The sequence below is a fragment of the Pongo pygmaeus genome, chromosome 19 (assembly GCF_028885625.2).
Source record: "Pongo pygmaeus isolate AG05252 chromosome 19, NHGRI_mPonPyg2-v2.0_pri, whole genome shotgun sequence".
Classification (NCBI taxonomy): Eukaryota; Metazoa; Chordata; class Mammalia; order Primates; family Hominidae; genus Pongo; species Pongo pygmaeus.
This window is the reverse complement of record NC_072392.2, coordinates 71,664,124-71,681,471: the sequence shown is the minus strand read 5'-3', so window position 1 is coordinate 71,681,471 and position 17,348 is coordinate 71,664,124. Positions and strand designations below refer to the sequence as shown.

The window sequence follows — 17,348 nt, the reverse complement described above, 5'->3', positions numbered from 1 at the left end:
GGCTGGAGAGTGCAGGCCAGCAGGGCTGGGCCTGGGGAGGCCAGGAGCTCAGGGCTGGTGGTCATTTGGGAAGGGGATTCAGAGTTCCGCGTGGGACCTCAACCCCTGGCCTTCTCTTTCTTTTGCTTCTGTGCTGTCCTTTGTCCCCTGTATGTCTCTTATGGGTCTTGAGCTTGTGTGTGTGTTGGGAGGAGAGACTGAAGAAGGGAGGGGAGAGGTGGGGGGAAAGCCCCTGGGAAGGACTTCAGCTGTTCTGTCTGCTTTCTTTCCCTTTAAGTTTGTTCCAAATCCATCTCTCACTGTCCTCTCTGTGCCCAGCCTCTCCTGTCTGTCTATCTGTCTGTCTCTGGGGAGGGAAGGGAAAAGGGGTCCCACTGCCCGAGACACTGGGCTTCCATCTCCATGGGAAACCCGAGAGCGATTTTTGCCCTCATTCTCCCCATGTGTTCCCGCCCTGGCCCTTTTCCCAGCCGGCCCCCAGCCTTGAGGATAAGTGTGTCCTGGACATATGCTAGTCTGAGGGAGGAGGCAGGGCTCCCCCATCCAACCTCAAAGGAAGACTACGAGCTCCTTTTCACGTCTTTTAGGGAGCATCTAAAAAGCACCCCTCCTTCCCTCACCTGCTGGCACCAGCTTTAGGAGGGGAGGGGGTTGTGTGGCTGGAGAGGGTCTCAAGATATCTTCTACCCCTTTCATCCAACCCCCCAACCCTTGGCCTCAAAGGGCGGCACCCCCGCGGTCATTATCGCTCCAAACCCACGGAGGAACAGGAAGTATCCAGCCCTTGTTCCTCACCCCTCCCTGGGGGCCGTAGGCGCGCTTTCCACGCCATCCACCCACCTCCCCCTTCAGTCCCTAGTGGGGTGCTGGGCAGCCCCTGCCTCTCCCCAGGCACCTCTCCACTCTCCTTAGGCCCAGGCCCCGCCCCTTCCCGCAGGGACCCCCGGTGAGGGATGGGCAACCCCAGGCCGGGCGCGCCGTGACCCCGCCGTGCCCCTCTCACCTCTCGCAGATCCGGAGCGGAGCAGCCCCCCCATGCTGTCTGCGGACGATGCGGAGTACCCGCGGGAGTACCGGACCCTGGGGGGCGGGGGCGGCGGGGGCGGCGGGGGCCGGCGCTTCTCCAACGTGGGGCTGGTGCACACGTCCGAGCGGCGGCACACGGTGATCGCGGCCCAGAGTCTGGAGGCGCTCAGCGGGCTCCAGAAGGCGGACGCCGACCGCAAGCGTGATGCCTTCATGGACCACCTGAAGAGCAAGTACCCGCAGCACGCCCTGGCCCTGCGAGGCCAGCAGGACAGGATGCGAGAGCAGGTGAGTGGGCTCCCGGCTGCGGCTGCGGCCGCGGCCAGCGGGCAGGGGAGGGGGTCTGACCCCGTGCTCCGTGTCCCCAGCCTCATTCCAACTCTGGGAGGCATCTGGAGCAGAGAGGGGAGAAGGGGAGGAGTTGGGGAGTTGTCCCTCCAGGGCAGTGGCTCTGGTTGGCCTTTTCTGGAGCCTGGGGAGGAAGGGGGTGGGGGCTTGGCCCCCAGACCTCTGCCTGCAATCCGGAAATTGAGAGCGTGTGACCGGGCAGAGAGAGCCCAGCCTCTTTAACTCAGGCTGTTTGGGCAGAACTCTTCTGGGAGGAAAGGAGAGGAGGACAGCCTTGGGGACTGTTGTTCTGTGCCTGAGAGTCCATCCCGTGGTGAAGTTGAGATGCTGGGATCGTCGGCACCTCTGTGATATGGACTCTAAGAGAGAGTCGGGCCTTGAGAGCCTCGGTAGGCTGGGTCCGATGTGTCCCCAGTTCCTGCAGCCTGCAAGAATAGAGCCCAGAACTGGAGCCTTTGACCTCTTTCCTCCCTGTTCCACCCCTTGGCTTGCTGGGTGACTTGGAGCTGGAGGCCTCTTCTCTCTGTGCCTGGGTATCTCTCCTGCCATCAGTAGGGCTTAGAGAGGAGATACGGCGCCTGTCTCTAGACTGGGACCTGTCTCCTTCTATAGCAAGCGGGATGGTTCCTTTTTAAACCTCCCCCAGAACCTCGGGGTCCTGAATGCATCTCTCCACCCAAGTATGAGCTTCTTGTCTGTAAGAACATGCTTTCTGGGTCTAGCATCCTGTGTACAGTTCTGCATTGGTGAGGCGCTTGCATGGTTGCTGCATATTGGCTTCTGAGCCTCAGCCATTGTCCCCCTGGGTGAAGGGACTGAGGGGAGGGATGCACATCCCATCAGCAGCCTTTCAGTCAAGCCTGGGGGTGTGTCAGTCCCTGTCTCCCTTTTCCGGATTCTACTGGATGTAGCTGGGGATGGGGAGGAGTGTCCCCACTCCCATCCTCACTGCAGGGAACAAGACACATTGGCACATTTCTGGTACCTTATCTGCCCTCTAGTGCCACCTCCAGTTCCGTCTGGCTTTTGCCTTTTCCCAGCTCTGAAGTCCTTCTGGGAGCAGGATGCAGATCAGGATTAGAGAGAGTTGAAGAAGATGATGTGGCCCTCACCCTCAGGGAGCCCCTCTCATTGGGTTCCTCCTGTGTGCACTGGTTTGAGGAGAAGGGCAGAGGCATGTGTCATCTAGCTGGGGAGGGGAACAGTCAGTTGGGACGGGGTTTAGAGGAGGGAAGATCATAGGCAGGCCTGATCGGGGAAGGCTTCCTGCTATCTAAATTGGGCTTAGAAAGACGAAAAGGGTTTACATAGGCCTAAAGGAAGAGAATGTTGTTTTAGGAGTGGTGGGGGTGTATGGCATGGGCATAGGCCTGAGTTGGTTTGGGAACTGGCACAGAGGTCCACCTGGCCGGCGAGAAGGCTCAGGTGGTAGGTAGTGGGATGTGTGGGGGCTGACTGAAAAAGTGGGGCAGATGGTGGTGGCTAAGATGGCTGTGGTTGCTTTTGGATGGTGAATAGGAGGGGAGAAGTGGGACTGGAGGCAGGGGAAGGAGAAGAGGAAGAGTGTATCGGGGATGATGAAGGGGAAAGGGTGGATGGATGGGGGCTGGAAGAAGATCAAGTGTAGGTCTAAGGCTAAGCTACCTGGGCCTAGAAGGCAATGGCAGAAACACCTGGGCGACAGGGACATGTTGGTGCCTTGGAGAGAAATAGGAGGGTTGGAGGGAAATGTTTGGGGGTGGGGGAGAGGAATATACAGAGACGGGTTTGAGCAGTGGGTAGGGCATTCTTGGGGATACTCTTAAGGCACCATATGCACCACTCAGGACTCCAGAGAGGCCGCAGCTTCAGGAGAAAAGTTGAGCATAGTCACAGCAGATACAAAGTGGACCTGGGATGCGGAGTGGCCATCAGGGCACAATGGGGTCTAAGAAGGGAGAAAGCCCATGATGTTTGGGGAAAGGGGACCAGGAATGTTCTACATCCACGAGGAAGTCCCAGGGGAAAAAAGGCCCCTGGACAAGGGGCCAGCAGGAGGGTGACCAGCGCTTCAGAAGTCCAAAAGGATGGGGAGAGAGAAACAGACATCGCGACTGGCTGGGATTCATGGGCGCAGAGGGTATTAAGAGCTTGTGTCTCGTGGTGTGGTAAAGTAATAGCCAATTTCATGGGTTAGGGAGTTTGGGATTGGTGAAGGATCAGGAGCTCCAGCCACAGACTTATTTTGGGGAGATTGGGCCAGGAAAAGGATGAAAACAGCTGGGTGGAGCTTCCAGGGGCAGCAGGCCTGGGAGAGAAGGCATAGGCATGTCTAAGGGCCTCCTATATTCTAGCATGTTCACCAGCACAGAGTTTGGAACTCAGTAAATACTTAGGAAATGAATCAAAGCCCAGCCACCCACAAATTTGTTCCTTTCTTCTTTCACTCATTCGTTTCCCCACTTAGAGTGTAAGTGGGCAGGATCTATGGCCCGTTCACTTGCCATGGAATGTTCGGTGCCTAAGCATGGTGCCAGCTCAGGCAGTGTTTGTGGAATGAATGAGAGAATGAGGGAGGAATGAATCTGAGGATGCCAAGGAGAAAGAAGGCCACGGGAAACAGGTCCTAGAGGAATCTGGAAGGATGATCTTAGGTGTGGGGTGGCCTTGAGGAACGAAGGCGGTGGAGTCACTTCCACTGAGATACAGGAAAGAAAGATATGCTGTGGGACAGAGACAACTGGGGGGAGGCTTCTCCTGCCCAGCGGTTCCTATTTCTGTGAGGTAGGTGTGACACCTTCAGTGAGGAGGGGACGAGAGCTGGGGAAGAGGAGATGGTAGGGAGCAGCTTCCTTGCCAGTGTGCAGAGGGGCAGCCAAGAATTGGACACGAGGCCGGGCACAGTGGCTCACGCCTGTAATTCCAGCACTTTGGGAGGCTGAAGCAGGTGGATTTTTTGAGCCCAGGAGTTTGAGACCAGCCTAAGCAACATGGCTGTCTCTTAAAAATATATATATTTTTTAATTCGCTGGGCATGGTGGTTTGCCCCTGTAGTCCTTGCTACTCAGGAGGCTGAGGTGGGAGGATCACTTGAGCCCAGGAGGTTAAGGCTGCAGTGAGCTGTGATCGTGCCACTGCACTCCAGCCTGGGAGACAGAGTGAGAACCTGTCTCAAAAAAAATAAAGTGGAGATGAGGATTTCAGGAATGTCTGATAGGGAAGGCCCTGCCCTGGGCTCAGGGAACCCCCGGGTCTAACAGAAAAGGCAGACATCCAGAAACAGAGCAGGGCTCTAGTTAGAGAGATATCCAGCCTAAGTAAGGGACTTGCCAGCATCGCTAGACCCCTCTGCAGTATGAGCTCTGTGCCAAGGCTTGCCCCAGGAATGCCCTTCCCTCCCAGTCACAGTACCCCAGCGGCTCCTGCCCGCTTCCCCTAATGGGGTGTCCCCCGCTTCGCACACACAGGTTGGCGGCTGGACCGTGGACCCCGTGTGCCTCCTCAGCTCCCTCTGCTCCCACCTCCATGGCGACTCCGCCCCCTCCGGGGCTGGCCAGCCGGCCCAGGTGAGTCACCCACCTCCACCCCACCCCCCAAGCCCATGGTGGAGTTTGGCTTTGGGGAGGATTTTTTTTTTTTTTTTTTGGAGGGGGGATGTTCAGGATTTTTGTTTTGCAACCTTTTCTCTTTGGTGTAGGAGCCCCTATTTTCAGGAGACTTCTGTGCCCCGTACACACATCTGCCCGATGTCTAATTCCCTGCCGCTACCTCCTCAGGCCTGATTGACTTTGGAGAAGGAATTTTTTGAGGGAAGATACTCAAGATTTTTAAAAAAGTTTTTGTATCTCTTTCTCCTTTAAACAGAAGTCCCCTGACCTTGCTCTGTGGGTTTTATGCCCTCCTCCCACTGAGGACTATCTTATTCCCCTCTCCACACCCTCCCCTTCCGTTTCTGAGCAGATCCAGCCTTCCCCAGATGTCCCACCATCAGGAAGTTCTTCATGAAGTCTCTCTCTCACCCTTCTTGCTAAGTTCATGGCTTAGTCTCTAATTTTTAAGAAGACTTGGGCATCAAGCCATCTGTTCTGAACTTATTCCCCTCTTCCTCATCAGGCTTCAGTGTCCATTATGGGAAGATAGATCTTAGCTTAGACAGGGACACATGTAGGCAGGATACTAGGGGCCTGGGCTCCTGGCTAGGCCTGGACATTGCTATGGGAGAAAAATAGGCATCTGAGGCCCAAAATGGGCATCAGAGTTGCAATGGGAGGGGGACAGCCCAGGGGAGGTCTTGACTTGAGGATGTTCAGCTGTAGGAGGCAGAGGAGGGGTAGTGGCAGGGAATCCAGTGGGAACAGGGTGCTCAGGTCCTTACACACCCTGCTTCCCCCAGAGGACAAAAAAGCTTGGCTTTTTCAAGGAGAATTAAGAGAAAGAAAATTGTGACCACCTAGGAAATGACAGGCCTTCAGAGGGAGGATGTTTTAGCCGAGTGTAACTCAAGTCTAGTAACAGATTGGCATGCTTGGCATCACTCACAGGGCATTCAGCCCAATTTCTTTCCCAGTTCCCAAGCCCCATCTTGGCTGAACTTTGGGGAACAGGAATGTGTCTGCCCCCAAGGCCAGATGGCAAGTGGGACAGACTTGTCCTGAATGGCCAAGTGCATGGCGGAGAACAAAGTGGGGCTAGGACAGGGATGGTGATAGGACAGAGGACGATGTGATATGCATGGGCAGGGTTGGGGTGCCTTGGCTGCCCAGAGGTCTTCCCCAGATGGAGCATCTTGGGGCTGTGATAGGGGTTGGATGATGGACAGGAGTAAGGCTGGACTGGGTGAGCTCAGTTGTCCCAAGTCAAGGGGTTGGAGGAGCTGGGGATTTTGGCCTGTCCGCATCTGGGATCTGCTCTGATGGGGAAAAAGGGAAGCACTTGAGCAGACCTTCCTCCTGGGGCTCTGTAATTAACCAGGAAAGTGTCTGTGCATAGGATCTTGTCATCACTTGATACTTATCACACTCCCTGCCCCTAAGGCTTTGTCTGAGGTTCCCTTTTGTTAAGTGCAGGCCCAGAGACTTTGGAAAGGCCAGAGCCACACAGCAGGGCAGGATCAGAGGCCATCTAGGAAACTTAGGCATCCTAGGCCTCCCAAACTTGGCTAAGGATTAAGTCACGGGAGAGTTAAAGGCCAAAGGTGCACAGCGAAGACCCCGGTGGGGAGAGGCTGTGGGCTCTGAAGGTTGAGCAGGAGGCAGAACACTTTCCCCTCCCTGACCCTCCACCAGGCGGGACCTTTAGGGATGGGGGCAGTGAAGAGGATCCTGGGAGGGGACGAGAGGTTGGACTCCAAGCCACAGCCCCTCCCCCGGCTTCCACCAGGCTGTCTAACCTCCCTCCCTCCTGCTGCAACCCGAGTCCCGGGCGCCGGGCCGGCGTATCGGGTGACCGCGGCGACGCAGCCACCAGTCTCCGCCGCTCCTCTGCGGGGCTGCGCCGGCGGGGCCGCGCCGAGGGAGGGGGCCGCGAGAGGGGATGTGCACGGCGGCGCGCCGCGCCGCGCCAGGTGGAGTCGCGGTTACCGGGGCGACCGGGGCCCGGGCCGGCACGGCGGCGGCCGCGGCGGCTCTCGCATTGCAGCAAAGGGCACCGGCGGCGGCGACCGCGGCTGCGGAGGCGGCCGGGGGAGAGAAGAGCCCGGGCGGGTGGGAGTAGGGGCCCTCCCTCCCCAGCCGGACGCAGGACCTGGGGCTGGTGACCCCGCACGTACACCTGTGGCCTCAGGTAAGGGGGAGCGACTGTGGGGGCCGGGATCGCCGCCTCGGGTTGGGCGGGGGGCGGGGACACGGAGATGGGGGCCCGCTCCGCGGCACCAAGAGCCATCCAGGGGTGGGGGACTTCCAGGCCATTGCAGGTTCCCGATCCCTGAGAAACGCCTCCTCCCCTCCCCCACCGCATTAGGTGCCTTCGGCGTGGGCCGGCCCCCACTCCAAAATCAGGCTGGCGCCCCCTCCCCCAACGTCGGAAAGTCATGACCTTCCCGGGGTGCGCCCTCTCCCCCAGCGTCCCACAGCACCCCCCCACCCACCCACACACACACTCTGCATTGGGAAGGAGATGAGGGTGTCATCCACACATCTGGAAGAGAGGGTCATGTATGTACATCGCGGGGGGGCAGACGCCCGAGGAGGGGCGAGTGGCTTAGCCCCAGCCCGGGGGACGAGTGTTTACGCTGACTCGTGTTCATGGGAGTTGAGAGGTGGGTGTGTGCACCGGTGCAGCAGAGCCAGGGGATTCAGGAGCCGGTGCGGACCCGTGGGTTGCCCTCCCTCCTTGGAAGATGCGTGGTCCGGGCTTGAGGTCAAGGAGGGGTCATTCGCTCACTGAACCTGCTGGGGATGCCTGCCCAGGGGAGGAAAAAGACCTCAGCTGGCTGGGCCAAGCCTCCCCAGGGGCCTGAGCCCCTCCCCTCCCAGGGCATGAGGGCTGAGGGGGGAAAGACCAGCAGCAGGGGAAGTAGGAACCCCGCTACCAGTGGCTAGGATGGAGGAGAGAGAAAGGGAGTTAACTCCTTAGCTCCCAGAGGGAAGAAGCTGTTTCCTCTTCTCACCAGGAGTTTGAGGACTCCCTGGCCTGGCTTCCTTGGGCCTTGAGAGACACTCCCTTTCCCTGTTTCTCAGAGCGTGGTCCCTAGGGTTCTATGCTTCCATCTTACCTTTTTAGAACACCTCTCATTTTACCCCAGCTCCTTTAAGATTCTTCCCCACAAGTGGTTGCCCCTGCCGGGGTCTCCCTTACTCACCCCTTTCTTTATTTCCCCCTTTCACTGTCTTTTGGGAAGGTGAGACCCCCTCCCTGACTATGGGGGAGGGAGACAGCTTTGGCACTGGAAGATTTGGCTTGGGGTGGACAGCCAGACCTCTCCTGGCCCTTCCTGCCCTCTGCCCTCCTAACTGGGGGGTTTCTGGTGTTGGGAAATTCCCAGGGAAAAGGCCCAGAAGGCTGAGCAGTGCTGGGTGCCAGGAGATGGAGGGAGTGGTGCCAGACCAGAGTATTCAGAGATCCCATCCTCCACCCATGGCTCGGTCCTATTTTATTGACATTCATTCATTGTCACATACTTGCTGAGTGCCTGCTATCCACCAGGTACTGTACTGGGCACAGCAGGAGGAACAGACACCCTGGAAAGGGGTGAGGAGGTACAGGGTGCTGGAAGTTGGAAGGAGAGTGACTGGGAATGTCCCATCTTAGAGAACACTAGAGGAGCCCTTTGCTCTCAGTCAGCCTAGTCTGTCCCATGGGTTAAAATCCTGGAAAGAGACAGCGAAGGGGATGGACCATATCCCCAGAGGCCTCCCCCACCACAGTTTCTCTCGCCAGAGACACTGAGTTGCCAAGAGACTGTGTCTCGTTCCTGATGGGGTCAACATGAAAGAGGACCGTTCTTCCCACTTTCCAGAGGGAGGACAGAGGATGGAGGGGCAGGATTCACTCATGTGCTCTATAGATCAGAGCCTGAAGTTCCAGATTTTGATCTCAACATCTCTGATGCATCCAAGTGACCAGCACAAGCGCAGCCCCTCTTCCATCTTTATCCTTTGAGGGGCTTGGCTGGCCTTTCCTATGGCACTGATGCCACCCAGTCCTCTCCCTTGGCTGCTGCTAGTGATACGTCCCTTCCAGGTGACTGCCCCATGGATGTGCACAGCCTTGGGACCCTGGGGCAGGCCCATGTGGAGGCCATAGCCAGTGTGGTTGTGGCCAGGCCCTGTCCTTATCTCCCTCCCAGGACCACGAGGTGGGCCTCAGTCATCCAAACAAGGTACCCTGAGTCTGATGTGTTGACATTGGTGGCAGGATGGGGGACAGGACATCTTCTATCTCTTTTGCATCAGAGGTCACCTCCCTGACTTATGATATCTGGGACATGATAGGCATGGGACAGTGGCACCCTGACCTGGGGATTTCTCTTTGTACGTGGGTGGCTCTGAGGCCGTGTGTGTGCATGTGTGTGTTTCAATAGCCGGGGTGTGTGTCTCTCACTGTGAGTGGGCACCCGTGTCTCTGTTTCTGTGACGGTGGTGTTTTGAGGGTGAGTGTGAATGCCATCAGCGCCTCTTGTCCTCTGGCTGTGGTGCTTGTGAGTGTGTGTAAGCGAGGCAGGGGTCTGGCGGGAGCAGAACACATTTGTGTATGAGTGGGGGCGGTCTATGTGTGAATGTCTCTGTCTCCGAGTTTCTGTTTGTTTCCGGGGCTGTTTCTGACTGGGGAGCCCCTCTCTTAGTAGGGGTGTGTGTGTATTGCTCTGGGTGTGTCTGTGGAGATGTCCTTATCAGAGGATGTGTCTGAGAGTCTGTGCTCAGCTGTGCGTGAGCCTATGTGTTGCGGGGAGCTGTGGGTGGCCCATGTGTGCGCCGCCCGTGCCTGGTGTCATGGTAGTGGTGGATAAGGGACTCGAGGCCTTCTCTGCAGAGCAGTCCATCACCGCCGGGTCTGCAGACGTGATTGTCCTCATAAACCTTCCGGTGCCCTCTGCCTGCCCCCACGTGTCCACTCCCTCTGCTACCCCTCCCATTCCCCAGGCCACAGTCAGCTGCCGCTGGAGCCTGTTACTTGGTCCCTGGTCTCCCCTACCCTCAGTACCTGTGGGCATCCCCTAGCACCACTGGGGGTGGCCTCAGTCCATAGATGATTCCAAGCATTGGCTGGGACACAGACTTTGTTGTCCTCTTCTACTGCCTGGTATGTGACTGTTTTTTGTGGTTGTTGTTGTTTGTTTGTTTGTTTTCTAGAGTGAATGCTGGGGGAAGGATGGGGATGGTGGCTTAGGAGGGGGTGGTCCTGGCAAATGACCCTCTTGGTCCCAGGCCCAGCCCAGTGTCACCCCCACCCCAAAGGTCTGCCTTAGGTAAAGCCTCCAGCTGGAGTGCCCCTCGACTCAGCCCCTTCCAACTCCTCCCTGCCAGGAAAGCATTCAGGTGGCCCAGGACACCCTGGCATGGTGTTCTTTCCCCCAGGGGCGCCTTCGATGTCCCTCTCCTCTGCCAGTGGCTCTAAGGCCTGGGGATCTTGTCTGCTCGTGCCAGGCACCCCGGGGCCAGGCCATCTGCTGCCTCTGTCTCCCTGCTGAGGCTGGCACCGGTCAGCAGGGTGCCTTGGCTTTGCCAAGAACCAACCCGGCCCCAGGGCAGCTCTTTCCTTGTACTAAGCCATCTGGAAGGGCCTTCTGGTCTCTAGGGAAGGAAGGGTGACCCTGGGTTACTGCAAATGAGGAGGACTCTCTGGCTTCCCATTCTAGGGATGCTAAGAGGGATGCGAGGAGCCCTCCTCAATCAGCCAGCCAGCCACAGTCCCCAGTCTCCCCAACTCCCTTCACTGCCCCCAGTTCCCCAGCCATTGATTGCCCAGTGAGTGAGGTTCCTGGCATCTGGCCACTCTGCTCTGTAAACTAGATCCACCACGCTGCATAGGCCTCTCTCTCTTGGCCTTGGGCCCCAGCCCCCCTCCTCCGACCCCTGCCCCATCCATCCTGATCCACCCATCCACCCCTGCCCCGGAGTCTAGTTCTGATCCTACTCTGCTCCGTTCAGACACTTCCTGCTTGTCCACCCAGTTAAGTCTAAATACGTTCTCTCAGCAGTTATGGCCACTCATCATCTGGCCTCAGTCTCCCACTCCCCACCCTTTGCAGCGTAATCTACTACTTTCCCAGCTGCGCCCCAGCCAACGTGGACTAGTGACTTGCCTCAACCCCCCTCCACTTGTCTGCCCCTGGGCACTTACCCTTTGCCCAGCAGGCCTTTCCTTCCAGTCTCCAGCTGCTCGTTTTTCCAGACCCACCTCAAATGCCACCTCTTCCAAGCACTGTTCCCTGGCCTGCCATTTCTCTGACCCCACAGCTCAGCTTTGTCGCTGCCTCTCTTGTGACTAACTCATGGGTTCACTCTATCACCATCCTCTGTGCCTTTTCCCACCAGTAACTCTGCGAGGAGTCGCTGTAGCGCCTGCTCAGGGCCATCCTGGGTACACCATAGTGTTCCAGGTCTCAGTAGAGAATGGATGTACCAGGCATGACTTCCTTCCTGCTCCTGGGAGGGTGGAGGGCCCTTGTCCTAGTGCTGAGTGCTGAGTTCCAAGGGTCTCTAACCTGCCCCTGCCCCTCTTTTCCCCTCCCCGGCCCCCTCATAACCATCTCTTCTCTTATTTCCATCAGCAGCCAAACTACTGGAGTTTCAAGGTCAGTGTGTGATGCCTCTGCTCCCATGACAACTGCATGTGCTCTCCCTCCCCTGCCCCTGCCTCTCCCTTGCACAGGCTTTGCACCGGGGTGCGCGTCTGCACGGGCACCTTCTGGTATGGGCAGTGGGCCTTGGGGCTGCAGGCTGTGGCTGCTGCTTTGGGAGAGTCTGGGTTCGCCTGTCAGGGGCTTGTGGATGGAGTGGGAATTTGGGCCACCCCTGCTGGGGATCTGGGCTAGCGATGCTCAGTCCCCAGGCATCCCCAGCCCCTGAGGGGCATTTTGGAATGACATACATTTTCCCCAGCCTGGAGAGACTGCTGGCTCTGAGTTAAGGACCTAGACCCTTGTTGTGGGCCCTCTTCTTTGAATTCATATCTCACCTCCCAGGGAGGCCCCACGACTGTGATGGGTCCCCCTTCCTTTTCTTACTCTCCACCATGGGGGCTGGTCCGTGCTAAGCAAGAGACTCATGGTCCTACACCCTCAAGCCTGTTGTCTAAGTGGAGGGCTAAGCTGAGGGATAGGTGCCTTCCTGCCTCCTCCTGAGCTCTGGCCTTTCCAGAGCTGAGAGAGCTGTCTGCCGCTCCCAGGGTATCCTGCTGACCCCTGGGAGAGCACCCTCAGGCACCTGCTTGCCTCCTGGAGTCTCTGGCCTCCCAAGTCCCAGGCATCATGACAGGGGGTGGGAGGCATCCCACCCAGACTCCCCAGGTGTCTTATTTGCATGCATTCCTCCTAGCACTGCAAGAAGTCCTTGAATCAGAGAATCATGGAGTCAAAGTCACAGTGTCAAGCATAGCCTCTTTGGAGGAGGCAATTGAGGGTAGTGGTTAAGCGCATGGACCCAAGAGCCAGGCTGCATAGTGGTGAATTCCATACAGTCCACTGCTAACTAGCTTGGTGACCTGGGGCAAGTCACATATCCTCTTAGCCTTGGTTTCTCCTCTGTAGAGTAGAACGACAATGTCTGCATCATAGAATTGTTGTAAAGATAGGAAAAAAAGGCCGGATGTGCTGGCTCATGCCTGTAATCCCAGCACTTTCGGAGGCCGAGGCATATGGAACGCTTGAGCCCAGGAGTTCGAGACCAGCCTGGGCAATGTAGTGAGAACTTGTTGGCTAAAGAGGGAGGCTGAGGTGGGAGGATCACTTGAGTATGGGAGATTGAGGCTGCAGTGAGCTATGTTTGCGCCTCTGCGCTCCAGCCTGGGTGACAGAGCGAGGCCCTATCTCAGAAAAAAAAGAAGAAAGAGAGAGAGAGAGAGAAAGAAAGAAGGAAAGAAAGAAGGAAGGAAGGAAAAAAACAAAACAAAACAAAACAAAACACGAGAGGATGCATGTTCCAGGCAGTGCCTGGCTCCTGATGAGCCTTACATGGTAGCTGACCTCATTAGCTACTAAATCATAGACTCTGCCTTGATTCTCAAACCTAGAAATCAGAATCGCCTTAGGAACTTGTCAAAAATCTCGAACCCCAGGCTCCAATCCCCAGAGATTCCGGTTCAGTGAATATGGGGTCCTGGAAAGGGTATTTTTAAAAACTCCCAAGTGATTCTTCCCTAGTCTATGGACAACCTCTGGGAATCTCAGATCCATGAGCTGCTCCCTGGAACACTCTGGTAATAGGCGCTCTCTACCTCCCATGGTGGTCCCTCTCCTATCTTGGGAGAGCTCTGCTTGAATCACGTTTTGTTCTTCTGCCATCTCCCTTATGGTGGGGAAGTCCTTCTGGATGTTTCACTTTCCTCTGCCCTATTGTCTCAGCCCAAGCACGGAGAGAAGTGCCAGCAGGTTTTCCCTCCTCTCGAGAGGGTTTTCTGTACAGGCTGTGAGAATGGAAAGGTGCCCATTGGGCTAGGAAGTGGTGGAACAGGGAACGTGGGCATCTCTTCTCCCAGGGTTTCTGCCTTCTTGGCAGGCAGCAACCCCCAGGATCCCTGCCCTGCCTCCCTTCATTTGGACCCCTGTTCCACCTCCTTACTGGCATCTCACTGGTGTCCCCCCTGGCACCATGGCCACCCCCTACTCTTCATCGTTGCTGGCTGCCTCATGCTGCCTGAATTCTGTAGCCCTCATCCACACTAGCCTGGCAACCACTGACCTTTTAGTTGCCAGGCAACCCCATGACCACCAGACCAGACCTGGTTCCCCACACTGCCGCAGAGCTCCCCACCCTTCAGCTGGGATGAAGGTGAGACAGGGGGTGTGGGCTGGCACTGGTGGTCAGCCTAGAGCTGAGCCATAGCCCTCTCGGTCACAAGCACAAGCGGCCCCTCCCTACTGCCCCTGGCCCATTTCTATGCTGCCTTCCTCCTGCCAAGACCCACACCCACCCAGTGGTCAAGGCATTGTGCTTGAGAGGGGAAGCTCCCTGATGTCCCCACATCTGATCTATTATGGTCCCCAAACCCTCAAGGCCACCTTGGGGACAGCTGGGCATACTGTCCATCAGAAGAAGATGCTCTCCCTTTAAGAGTGCTAATCCAATTGGAACATTAAATTGAATTAATATGAAGATGGAGATTAATTAGGGGTAAATCAGGAATTGGGGAGAGAGGGAGCTGAAGAGGAGAATAAATGATTCCTTTTTAGAGATATTTTACTGTTGTCTTTTTTTAAATTATAAAAGGAATCTATTCACACAGTTTTGTAGAGAAATCTATAAAGTGAAAAAAGAAAACTGTCTACCCTGAGATAACCAGTGTTAATGGTTTTGAGTGATTTGTTGTTAAAAATAGACAATTTGTTTTACAAAAAAAATAATTGGGCAACATGATTATTTCTTGACAGTATATGTATATGTAATACATATATGTATATAATACACATAACATGGAATGATGTAGATCGGATTCATTATCTCACTCCTTGTACCAGCTTCTGTACAACAACCAGATTTCTTGCCCAGGGACTAGGGCAGAATGTCAGGGGCTGTGGCCCTGAGTGACATCCCCAGGTTTCAGCCAAAAGTAGGCTTTTAAGTATGGTTGAAATCATCCTGACTCCCCCTCCCCCACAGAGAGAGCCATCAAGCTGTCCTGTGACATCCTTCCCTACCCCCAGCCAGATATCAGCCTCAGCTACAGCTTCAGAGAAGTGGCTGCCATCACTCAGAGGCTCCTGGGGGAGGCTGGCTGGCTGTGTGGCAGCATGTGCCTTGCAAGGAGGGGCTGAGGCCTGGCACATGTGTCATGTGCGCATGTGTGTCACATCAGACTTAACATGTGCATTGTGGGCACTGGGCAGGTCGTCTCAAATCCAGGTCCAGCTGGCTTTGAGGAGTTTGGGATAGTTTTCTCAGTCACCCTAAATCAGGCACATTCCCTGTGTCCAGCTCTGTCAGGGTCCGCATCCCCTCAAAGCTGGGATCATGGGGTCCCAGCTCTCTTTGCTTTCTCCCTGGGCCCTGCTTCCCGCCCCCACCCCCACCCCCACCCTCTGAACTCCATGAAGAATAAATTCTCCGCTCACAAACCTGCCACTTAATTAACGTCTGGAACTAATGCCCCAATTTGCTCCACGATTCTGCTGCTCACCTCGGTGACAAATTTGTGTTGTTGTTCTTCGGAAGCCTGAAATAGCAGCCGTGCCCATGGCTCCCGCTCACATGGCCTCTTGTCTGGCTTCCCAGGGTGCCTGGGTCCTTTGCCCATTCCTTACCCGCCCGGTGTCCCAGGGAGGCCAAGGCCAGGAGAGACTGGGGAACTCTTGTGGCCATGCCAGGAGTCTGTGATCTGTGTGGGTGTCGCTGGCTGGCAGGACCTTCCCAGGCTTGGATATGGGCAGTGACAAGCAAAGGGGGGGTGCTCATCCTTGGTTCCTCTCACCCTGCCCGGCCCCTGCAGACCCGCAGCTCACGCCACACTCAGGGAGCCCAGCCCGGGCTGGCAGACCAAGCGGCAAAGCTGTCGTACGCCTCGGCCGAGTCGCTGGAGACCATGTCGGAGGCCGAGCTGCCCCTGGGCTTCAGCAGGATGAACCGCTTCCGACAGAGCCTGCCTCTCTCCCGCTCGGCCAGCCAGACCAAGCTGCGCTCCCCAGGTACTGCCCGCCCAGTCCACCCTCCCTCCCGGCACAGGCTCCTCCCTCTGCTCTACACTCCCTGGAGCCCCCTCCTCCCCTACAGCACGCCAGCTCGCCTCAAGCTCTGCTCTCTTTCCCACAGCCCCTTCTCCCCAAGCAACCCCAGCTCTCTCCATCTCTCTCTCGCCCTCAGCATCCCCACCCGACCCCTTTTCCTCCAAGCCTCCTCTCTCCCTCCTGCTTCCTTTTCTGTCCCTTTCTTTCATCCCTCCCTTCTCTCCCATCTCCCTTCTCTAACTCTCTCCAACCTCTGTCTCCCTCAGCTCACTTCCCCTCAGTTTCCGCCCCACCTGCTCTGCCCCCACTTCCATTTCCTTGTCCAAGTTCCTCCAACTGCCTGGAGTCCAGTGGGTACCTTGAGAGGCTGGAGACCCGGCCTGGCGCCCCCGCCGGCAGCATGAGAGGTGCCTGGGTGCACCTGCACTCGGGGGCGGCGTCTAGCCTCAGACCCTGCCGCTGCGGGGCTGGCGCAGCTCCGGAAAGGTCCCTGCGCTCTCCTGGAGGGCGGCGTGGAGACGGCAGCAGTGACAGCGAAGGCGGCGTCTCCTTCGCAGGGGTGCTGTTCCTGCAGTTCGGGGAGGAGACTCGGCGCGTGCACATCACGCACGAGGTCAGCAGCCTGGACACGCTGCACGCACTCATCGCGCACATGTTCCCGCAGAAGCTCACCATGGGCATGCTTAAGTCGCCCAATACCGCCATCCTCATCAAAGACGAGGCTCGCAACGTCTTCTACGAGCTGGAGGACGTCCGGTGGGCGTGGACCGGGGGGGATGCGGGTGGGCTTCCCCACGCTCCTCCTCTGCAGGGTGCTGGACCCCGCCAGCCCTTCCCCAGCTCCTTCCTGACCCGACCTCAGCCTTTCCCCTCCCCTCCCAGAGCCCTACCGCCCCGCCCCCTTCCTCGGCCATCTCTGCCCCACCCCCTCTCTAAATCGTCCACCCCTGCTGGTTCCCTTTGCTTTGAGCTAACTTGAAAATGGCGCCTGAGGCCAGGAAGAGGCCGGGGTGGAGGCTGCTGGACGTGTGTGCAGGCAGCCTGAGCGAAGGATTTAGGAAAGAGTTGAGGCTCCCAGTGCCTCTGGCCACCCCTCTTCTCTAGGCCTGGAGTACCCACCCCTTCTCATTGTGCACAGCTGGGGGATGGGTGGTGACCCCCTTCCCCCGGCCTCTCCCAGGGACATCCAGGACCGCAGTATTATCAAGATCTACAGAAAGGAGCCCCTCTACGCTGCCTTCCCTGGCTCACATCTCACCAACGGAGACCTCCGGGTATGGCTGGGCATGCCCAGGGTATTGGGGAGGCTGGGCACATGGTGTCCAGGGGAGCAGGGTCTGGGCAGTTGTCATCCGGAACCAGGGCCAGCTTTGGAGAAGACAGCATAGGGGCTGAGGGGTTAGGGAAGAGCCCCTGCCCACCTGCCACTTTCCCCTCCATTCCGGGCCTGTCCACTCGGGATTTTGCTAACTTGCCTCCAAATACTCTAAGCCCTCTCTCAGGAGCCGGAGCCACCCCTTCCCCTTCTACTTCCCACCCCTCACGGTAGCTGAGCTGAGGGTTACCCCTCTGGTGCCTTTTCATCAGCCACCTTTTCCTCCATGCTAGGAACCCTGATAGGAAAGGGGCCTTAGACGCAGCAGGATGGAGGGAGGGCAGAGAGCAGAAGGGACTTCCT

General features: G+C 57.2%; 1 protein-coding gene across 8 annotated transcripts in view; it reads left to right on the top strand.

The window, feature by feature from the left end:
* The window catches only part of SRCIN1 (SRC kinase signaling inhibitor 1), a 74,682-nt gene that overhangs the window by 24,948 nt on the left and 32,386 nt on the right, over window positions 1-17,348 (top strand). For 6 of the 8 annotated variants that reach the window (XM_054456425.2, XM_054456432.2, XM_054456431.2 and 3 more), the window contains exons 3-8: window positions 1,013-1,314; window positions 4,821-4,919; window positions 11,564-11,587; window positions 15,436-15,631; window positions 16,228-16,426; window positions 16,851-16,944. In XM_054456425.2, coding sequence (XP_054312400.2) covers window positions 1,013-1,314; window positions 4,821-4,919; window positions 11,564-11,587; window positions 15,436-15,631; window positions 16,228-16,426; window positions 16,851-16,944 — 914 coding nt within the window. The remainder of the gene's footprint in view (window positions 1-1,012; window positions 1,315-4,820; window positions 4,920-11,563; window positions 11,588-15,435; window positions 15,632-16,227; window positions 16,427-16,850; window positions 16,945-17,348) is intronic. The other 2 variants (XM_054456429.2, XM_054456428.2) reach the window with 2 other exon arrangements.